Source organism: Fusarium tjaetaba, assembly GCF_013396195.1.
Source record: "Fusarium tjaetaba strain NRRL 66243 chromosome Unknown NRRL66243_c0000336, whole genome shotgun sequence".
Lineage (NCBI taxonomy): Eukaryota > Fungi > Ascomycota > Sordariomycetes > Hypocreales > Nectriaceae > Fusarium > Fusarium tjaetaba.
The window spans coordinates 105-9,607 of NW_023501532.1; the positions used below are offsets into that span (position 1 = coordinate 105).

Consider the following 9,503-nt stretch of genomic DNA (forward strand, 5'->3'; position numbering starts at 1 on the left):
CTAAATCATTCTATTGTTTGGGTTTGGGATACAGGGTTCCCATTCCTCCCACTAGCCGCTATATGATATTCTGATTCCTCATTTGACTGGCAAACTCCTCGACTTCCATTTTGGCAATGTGCTCCCCGGGTATAACAACCAGTCCCAAGTAGCGAGACGTCATGTCGACCTTGACAGTTTCTCCATCAGCTTTCTCTGCTGCCTTTTCACGCCCCCTTGAAGATGGTTGCCGATATTCATAAGTGTGAGCTAGCACAATATTCTTGTCCTTTAAGGTCAGATCAGGTCAGGTCAGTCGCTTACAACCAAGACTCAGCAGCTATAGGGTATCGAAACATACAGGGTCGGTGCATTTTAGAGCGCCCCAGAACAACCGTCCATCGGAGGTGTACACGCGAAGGTTCTTGTTAAGAATACTGCTGAGGTATTGCCGAGCCTTTTCGGCATCCATTTCCACTCAAGAAGGCTTGGGAGCCAGAGGTTTTGAGGGTCGTGATTGTGGTATTGGTGAAGACGTGGGGAATGTGATGTTCATTGATTTTGCGGACCTAACAGAAATGGAACCTAGGTTAGCGGCAACGGATTAGCGGCGACATACCGGCCCCACGCTGACGTTATAGAAGCTCGATGCTGAAGGCAGCCGTGAATATTCGATTGTTTTCTTAGATCTTGGACTTCCCATTCTCATCATTTCCATAACAGCCCAATTGTAGAAACGTCGACACTCCCCTTTCTACGCATCACCAGACAATGAACATTACTCCCATCAGACGAGGGCGTATCCCTTAAACATAGGGCCTCGTGCCTATCCCTATTACACGGGCTTGTAGTGAATTCACGGTCATAGCCTATCATGGGTGTGACCGGTCTATGGACGGTTGTTCAGCCATGCGCCCGACCAACGAACCTCGCGACTCTAAATCGCAAGCGACTGGCAGTCGATGCCTCGATTTGGATATATCAATTTCTCAAAGCTGTGCGCGACAAGGAAGGCAATGCGCTGCGCAATTCGCACGTCGTCGGTTTCTTCCGTCGCATATGTAAGCTTCTGTGGTTTGGTATTCAACCAGTATTTGTCTTCGACGGTGGCGCACCGATTCTCAAGAGACAGACGATTCAACATCGAAAGCGAAGACGCGAAGGCCGTCGTGAAGATGCCGTTCGCACGGCTGGTAAATTGCTAGCGGTGCAAATGCAGCGCATCGCGGAAGAAGACCATGATCGCAGGCGGAGAGATCGAGAACGTGATATATCTGCCCGGGAAGAGCAGCAACAAGAAGTGATACCTGATGCCAGTCAACTTGTTTACGATGACGAAGCTCTCCTATCCCAAAATGAGAGACAGAAGGGAAGAACATTTCGAAAGCAGGACGCCTACCATCTTCCCGATCTAGATGGTGGTGGCATCGCGGCAATGGGAAAGCCAGATGATCCACGAATCATGAGTGTAGAAGAGCTGGAAGAATACGCGCGCCAGTTTCAAGACGGTGAAGATATCAATCTTTACGACTTCAGCAAGATCGATTTTGACGGCGAATTCTTCAAGAGTCTTCCAGCTCCTGATCGATACAATATCCTGAACGCAGCGAGACTCAGGAGCCGGCTGAGAATGGGTCTCAGCAAGGAGCAGCTGGAAGAAATGTTCCCAGATCGCATGGCCTTCTCCAAGTTCCAGATCGAAAGGGTCAAGGAACGTAATCATCTCACTCAACGTCTCATGTATGAAGTTGGCATGACTGGTACCGATTTGACACTTGGAGTAAATGCACGAGTTGCTGGCGAAAAGAACAGAGAGTACATCCTTGTAAAGAATGAGGGCGCTGAGGGAGGATGGGCTTTGGGTGTAGTCAGCAGAGATAAGGATGTTGGAGAGGCACATAAACCTATCGACGTCGATGCCATTCAAGTTCAATATCAATCCAAGGAAGATGAGGAGGAAGAGGAGGAAGATTTTGAGGACGTTCCCATAGAGGGACTTAACCGACTCCCGAAGCCTACTGCAGCACAGGTTACTAGCTACCAAGCAGCCCAGGATATAGCGGCGCGACGGCGGCAGATATATGGTAACTATCGTCAAGAGTCCTCCCCTCAGGGCGAGGATTCGCTCTTCGTTGGCGGGAATATCGGGAACACAGATGTGCTATTTGAACGACCACCTGAAGAAGCACTGCACAACGACGAAGAGGATGACCTCAACCGCGCAATAGCTATGTCACTACAAAATCAACATGGAGTTGGAAAAGAGTCAGATCATGAGGAGGAGTTCGAGGACATACCCATGGAAGCGCCTAAATGGACACAGAAGTCGGTTGACGCACAAAAGCCTATTACAGCCAAAGGAGGCTCCATGATTGCTCATATTGTTAATAATAGAGCAAGCGCTGCGGTACCCAGGCGCCAAGAGCATGATACCGCTGCCGATAGCGACAGCGACGAAGATATGCAGACAGTGCTTGCAAAAGCCAGGATGAAAAAGAAGCCACAGCCAAAAACAAAGTTTGTACCCGTCGTTGAGAACAAGAAAAACCCATTTGATGGCCCACTACCGTTCCAGAAACTTGACTGGGGCTCGTCACTATTTGGAAAGAAGAAAGCCCCAGAAGCTGAACCAAACAAGAAATCTGACGTTGAGGGTGAAAACTCAACTGTTCTCAATGACGAAGAAGACGACATGGCTGGTGGGTTTGAGAGAGAACTGCAGGATGAGAATGCGCCCAGACCCTTACCCCCGTGGTTAACCGACGACACCGACATCCGGGAGTCGCTCAAGAAGCAGCAAGAAACTGAGCGTGAAATCAACAACGCAGACAGACAGGCAGCTGAAGAAGAGGAGCGGCTTTATCGCCGCAAGATGCAAGATCAGCTGATCCACATCGACTCTTCCTCAGATGATGATAGTGATGTTGAGGTTTTGGATAAACCGCCATCACCAAAGAAGCCTGCCCAGAAAGAGCCTAATACCATCGACGCGGAAGATGAGACTGAGAAGATAAATGAGGCTTCTCTGCGAACTGAAAAGCCAGAATTGACAAAGCAAGTTTCAACTTCAGCATATGAGCGAGAGGATGCCCTTGAACAAGTAGTAGAGAAGGCCAAGGAGCCATCACCTGAAGCAGAAGCCCAAGACCTTGCGGATCGTACAGTGGAAGAACCAACTGCACATTCGGGGCACGAAGATGAGGACAAGTCTCGAAAATCAGAATCACCCGAGCCAGAATTTGAAGATGTGGTACCTATCGATGCTGTGACCACGGCAGAAAAGAGTCCTGCGTCTATCTTTGAGGAAATTCCCTTCATTGGTGCGCCAGCAGTGGGAGGAAACCAAGAACTTGATATCGACGACGATGGGCTCTTTGACGACGTGGAGTACGACGAATTTAGCGACCCTGGTGACGAAGAGCTCATGGCACAAATGGCCGAGGAAGCCGAAGAACATGCCCGTTTCGCCAGTGAGCTCAATAACAAAACGGCCGAGCAAAACAAAGAAGACTACGAAAGAGAACTGCGTGCCCTACGAAACCAACAGAAGAAAGACCGTCGAGATGCAGATGAGGTCACCCAGGTCATGATCACTGAATGCCAGGCTCTCCTTCGTCTATTTGGAATTCCTTATATCACCGCCCCTATGGAAGCTGAAGCCCAATGTGCTGAGCTCGTCCGTCTAGGACTTGTCGATGGCATTGTGACTGATGACTCGGATACCTTCTTGTTCGGTGGCACACGCGTGTACAAGAACATGTTTAATAGCAACAAATTTGTTGAGTGCTACTTGGTGGGCGACATCGAAAAGGAGCTCTCCCTGTCTCGAGAGCAACTTATCTCTCTTGCGCATCTGCTGGGCTCTGATTACACTGAGGGATTACCAGGTGTCGGTCCTGTAACAGCTGTCGAGATTCTATCTGAGTTCCCTGGTAAGTCTGGACTAGAGGACTTTCGCGAATGGTGGAGATCGGTGCAATCGCAGACACGCCCTAAGGACGCTGATGTCTCGACGCCTTTTCGCAAGAAGTTTCGCAAATCACAAGGCACCAAACTCTTCTTACCACCAGGCTTTCCTAACCCGGCGGTTTATGATGCGTACCTACACCCAGAGGTTGATGACAGCAATGAGAATTTCCAATGGGGTGTACCAGATGTTGAGGGACTACGGCAGTTCTTGATGGCTACCATTGGCTGGAGCAAAGAACGGACGGACGAGGTCCTTGTACCAGTCATCAAAGATATGAATAAGCGAGACCGCGAAGGCACACAGAGTAACATCACCAGATTTTTTGGTAGTAGTGTTGGGGTTGGAGCTAAGGAGGCATTTGCACCAAGACAGAAAGCCCAGGGAAGCAAGCGTATGGCTGCAGCGGTAGACCGTCTGCGAGCAAATGTTACAGGCGAAGAGGCAAGGGGCGTTGAGAGCGGAGGAAAGCGAAAAAGAGCATCAAGGCGGAATGCAGCTGCCCCGGTAGATGAAGGGCAGTATACTGAAGAAGCTGGCGACGAAGTAGATGATGAGCGCACAAGCAGAAGCCGTGGTAAAGGTAAGAGAGTCAGAGCATCATAGACGATGATGAATCTACACCAAGATATTTATATTGTTTGATCACACATATTAAATACGATAACTACCAAACCTACTAGGAATTTACACAACAGTACCTCAATATATGGAGTTTCATTTCGAATATTGAACTCTTTCGTAGAATCTCACTTTCAGACAGGTCATCACATTTACGACAACATTAGCAAGTCTAAGGATGGTCCCCGAAGCAAGATATATATAAGAAACGCTGGAGAAGGGGGTTTGCTAGAATTTGGGTTGGAAAAACATGATTAAGTACAGGATTTCATGGCACTCGGAAAAGCCCAGTCCATGGTTTCTTGAACTCCTCGTTCTTCTCATGTAAACTGTCAAGATTCGCTGCTTTTCTCTTCTTACATCTTCTAGTGGTATCATATGTCAAACGAGGAAGAAACTCAAAAAAAAAAAAAAAAATTAAGAAACGAGGCCAGAGAAAAACGAAGAAAAGCAAATCAGCGTCGGCTGGTATTAAACGTGTGCAAGGATTGCGAAATGTGTCTCGTAGATGTCACGTCGTCGCGATTGTTCGTATAAAGGACAGACTTCGTCCATGCTGGCGATGAAGGAAGGGCATATCACAATTCCACCTCGGGGCTGAGATCGCTCGCCTCGCAGCAAGTTGCCTAATGACGGGTGGCATTAGCCTGAGGACCATTCGTACCCTCCATGTTGTTCGTCAACTCGGCTACACGAGCCTTGATGCGGGCAACACGAGATTCGATAGCTGGAACATCGTGTTAGTTTACTATTCGGTATTTAATATCCCCATGCAGACTTACTCTCTTCTCCACTTGTATCGTCATCGCCATCTCCAGTTCTGTTGCTGTTACTGTATGACGGCCGAAGCTGATCATCAGGGCGAGTAGCGGCCCTCTCAGCAGCGTTCTTTCGAATTTGTGCCCAGCGATCTTGAACTCCTGGACCGGCACTGTGACTCAGCTTCTCCTCGGGCTGCGCTGGGCCTCCAATCTGGGGGGAGTGGCGGGGTGAGCGGGGAATAGGAGGAGGCGTTGCATCGTCTTCATCATCCGAATCAGGAGCAAAGGCTGGCTGGTCTTCAAGAGGGCCTTGGTTAAACTGAGGAACTGCCTTCTGGGCAGGAGCCGAGTCCTTAGCACTGAGGGCTATCTGTGACTGGTCGATAGTGGGCTCCGCGATATCCTGGTTCCTCTGAGGTGTATCGACTCGCTGCACAGGTTCCTCCATTGGCGTCACAAACTCGGCAGCAGGTGTGGGGGTAGGCATGTCAGCCTCATCTGCTTGTGCGGGTTGAGGCACTGGAACACGCTGGATAGCGGCTGCAGGCTCAGGGGTGTCAGCTGGAGTAAGGGGATTCTGCGCCTGGGGCTCTGGCGTTGCTTGGGTCTGGCGCAGGAACTCATGAACATTAGCGGCAGCGTCATCAGGTAGTTTGGAACTTCTGTTCTTGCGGAACAACTTCCGGAAACCGCGGTTCTCCTTTTCTGCCTTCTGGAGTTTCTTCTTCTTCTTGTTCTCAGGGCTTGATGGAGTAGGAGAAACCATATTCTCCCGAGCCAATTCCTGGGGCGCCTCGTCCTTAGGAGGTGGCACAGGGCTAAGAGGGCTGACGGGAAGCACTGTTTCAGGCGTATGCTCTTGAACGGGCTCTGAAACCGGCTCGGGCGTTGGTGCCTGAACAGACTCAGGTTGTGGCTGGACCTCGACGGGGTGTTCTGGCTGTGGGAGGGGTTTCCTCGTTGTCTCGTTCGAAGTGGGCGAGAAAGTAGGCGACGTGATCGGGGATACCACGTCCTTAACGGGCACCTGCGGAGGCTGATCCGGGGCTTGTGTGCCACTGTTTGAAGCAGCGTCACCGTTCATACTCTCAGATGGAATTGGCGATACCATAGTTCCACGACCCGCATTGTTGTTGGCCATGTACAAATCCTTAATCGTTCCCTTATCATACTTAGAAACCCACTTCAATGCGGATGAAGCCTCGCCAATGATTGTGGGCTGAAGGGTGAGAACGCTATTAGTCTTCTCGGCCATGAGCTCAGCATCAGTTCGACCACGTCGCTGGTACAGGGGCTGTTGAGCTTGCTTCTTCCCTTGCTGTTCCTGCGCACGAAGCTGCGCAGCCTTGGCTTGGATTCTGGCGTGAGTATCGGGACCTATGCTGGCCTTGCTGGTGCCCTGGCCAATATTCTCGACTGACTTATTGGCTGTCGACTTCCGTCGGCCGAGGCCCCTCCCACGTTTTGTCCAGCTAAAGAGACCCTTCTTCTCTGCAATATATGCACCCTCCTGAGGCTCAGGAGCTGCGCCGGCAACCATTTCTTCCATCACGAGCCAACGGCCACTAGTGATCTTGGTTTCGATGACGGCGCATCGCCCAAAGGCCGACTTGCGCTCTGCAGTCTCCTCAGGGGCAAGACTGGACATCCAAACCCACCAGAACGAATCGTCCAGCAAAAATGTTGCAATACTTGCGAGCTCCCCGGGCTCAAGAGAGTGATCATGTTCAAGCCTTGGTCGATGCGACTGAGAACTATGTTGTCTCTGGGTTTCGAGAGGGGGCAGAACCTTGTCAGGGGGCAGAAGCAAGTTTGACCGAGCAGGCTGGTTTTCATCCACGAATCCCGAAGAAAGAAAGTCGGCCCAAGACGGGGTTGTCGGTCTACCCAGTCCGTTACCAGACGCAGGGGTTCTTCGCAGAGCGGGTGGCTGGCGTTTGTAGGTCAAAGCACTGTCGTCGTCGTCGTCGTCCTCATCTAGCGTAGAAGAGAAGCCGATATCCTCGAATCGTGACCAGGAGGCGTCGCGCAAGCTTGTAGAGTGCTTTGAGCTTGAAGCTTGTGACTGATTGGCACCAGAAATAGCTTTGAGAACTCGGCGGCACTCGTCCGTCAATGCCTGCACAGGGTCGTCGTACTCGGAAAACTCTTGTAATGCGCGGTCCGAATCACGATATTGGAAGTGGTTTGCTCTCCGAAGGAGCGCAAAAGGAGTTGGCGATACGGTATCCACAATCATGACAACTTTGTTTGTGGTGGACATCATGAGAGAAGGTCGTTGAGGAGGATACTCGGTTTCCTGAAGTAGTTTCTGGAGGGATCTGGGAAGCATCGTAATGCCAGTGACGTTTTGCTCAGGTGAGAGTGATCTGAGGAAAGCGAAGAACATATGGCTTGTGGCATCGGCGGCACTAATTTCTGGATAAGCAATCGTGAGCATCACAAGTCTCAAGGGTACTTACCGCAGCCAAGCATCATAACCTCCCTCAAAACCCTTGTTAGTATCTTTATGTTCGAATGCCCACCATGCTGCCATTCGTGAAAGCTTTCGCCCACCTAGGCCGTTGGACTTTCCGTGCGCTGCAACAGCGGCCAGTAGGTCGAAGAAGTCGAAGATAATGCGCTGACGGGCACCATTCTCAACACTGATAGGAATGAACGTTTTGAAAGAGTCTCGGGCCATGTTCGAGTCTATAGCGCAAGTTAGTACAGCAGGGAAACCAAGATTGAGAAGCGCATACCAATTTCTCCCACTTTGAACAGTTCATATGCATCCCAGCCAACGATACCCCCCTGAATGCGACTCCAGCACCACTTAGCAACTCCGGAAACCACCTATCTCGATATTAGTTGCGATCATGCCACTTTTTCTGCAAATGCTAACCATAGGTTCTGTCATGCGAAGCTCTTGTGTAAGTTGTTCTCCCCGTAAGTTGGCATGGGATTCAAAGAAATGGCGAATAAAAGAACGAACGGCGCTGGGATCGGAGGTGGGACGGTATGGCAACAAGAGGAAAGGGTGGTCCAGACCTGGTATGAATGGTGATCAGTATGCTGTACACCACAAAGATACATATTAAGTAATGGTTGACATACCTCGAGCTTTGAGTTCTTCTGTGCAACATCGAATCAGCTCGTGAACTTCTTCAGGCTCAACGTATGTGCGTGCCCAGGCGTCTGTCCATTGTGGTTTTTGTGGTAGCTGCTGTGTAGAATCGTTTGCGCCTTTCTTTTTGGACTTGCCATCCTTGCCCTTGAGGCGAGAAAAAAGGCCTGCCATTATCGGTTGTGACTAGGGAATGATATTTTGAGATCGAGAATTAAACGAAAACGCGGCCGAATCCCATGCGCTGAATATAGGAAAAGTGACGTCGGGTCGAGTCGAAGCAGATCTCAAACAAAGGGGCGGTGATCTTTCAGGAGGTGCCTTAAATAGGGTAGCAGCGAGGTATTCGTGATAATGCCTCCAGCTGAAGTTGTAAAAAGCAAGGTTTTTGTGCTTTGTCGACAAGAGAATTGAAGAATAACGAACTGAGGATCGAGAACCTTTTGGTGAGAAAGAATTAGCAGGAATAAAAATGATGACGATGGCACTCGTTGAGGATTGTATGCTGCTGCTGCACAGGACAAGGCGAGACGTGTAAGTCAGGGAAGGTGGGCATCGGGCAGTTTTGATGCGCACCTGCGGCAGATGAGCCAAGTTGGGTGGGCGTACAGATAAAATTAGTAGGGGACCCTTTTTCCCCTCTGCACCTCAGTTATTCAGAGGTTAACACAGAGATTGGCTACTGGGTATCGAAACGAAACAGAGAGAAGAAAAGAATAGGAAAAGCAGGGGCTCAAAGAAGCCAGGGTTCAGAGAAAATAGATGAATATGTAAAGAATAGAAAGAAAGGTTGAATCATACAAGAGGAGAAGGTAAGGAGGAGAAAAAGCGACTCTCTAGTCTAGATGAGACGACAAAATGAGAATTGTGAGGGTGACAGTGGGATGGGGGGACGCGCTCAGGGGGCGACTGGGATGCGCGACCAGGTTCATGATAGACTGGATGGGATTGGATTGGATGGTACGCACAATGGAAAAAAGAACAAGAGCACTAAGATTAGGAATTGGGCTTCTCGCTGGGATGAGAGGATAGAGAGCATGAACAAGAGGACATGGGGCGGGTAGGGATT

At 50.0% G+C, this 9,503-nt stretch overlaps 2 protein-coding genes across 2 annotated transcripts; one reads left to right on the top strand and one right to left on the bottom strand.

Moving 5' to 3' along the window:
* Positions 1 to 853: 853 nt before the first annotated feature.
* Positions 854 to 4,552, top strand: FTJAE_12446 (DNA excision repair protein ERCC-5; the record flags this gene model as incomplete). Its single annotated transcript, XM_037345492.1, has 1 exon — positions 854 to 4,552. One exon carries the CDS (start codon positions 854 to 856, stop codon positions 4,550 to 4,552), a length of 3,699 nt encoding a protein of 1,232 aa, XP_037200513.1.
* A 641-nt stretch (positions 4,553 to 5,193) lies between these two features.
* FTJAE_12447 (morphogenesis-related MSB1) lies at positions 5,194 to 8,608 on the bottom strand (the record flags this gene model as incomplete). Its single annotated transcript, XM_037345493.1, has 6 exons — positions 5,194 to 5,294; positions 5,350 to 7,739; positions 7,791 to 8,019; positions 8,070 to 8,163; positions 8,213 to 8,358; positions 8,425 to 8,608. The coding sequence occupies 6 exons, from the start codon at positions 8,606 to 8,608 to the stop codon at positions 5,194 to 5,196; spliced, it is 3,144 nt and encodes a 1,047-aa protein (XP_037200514.1).
* Positions 8,609 to 9,503: the final 895 nt, after the last annotated feature.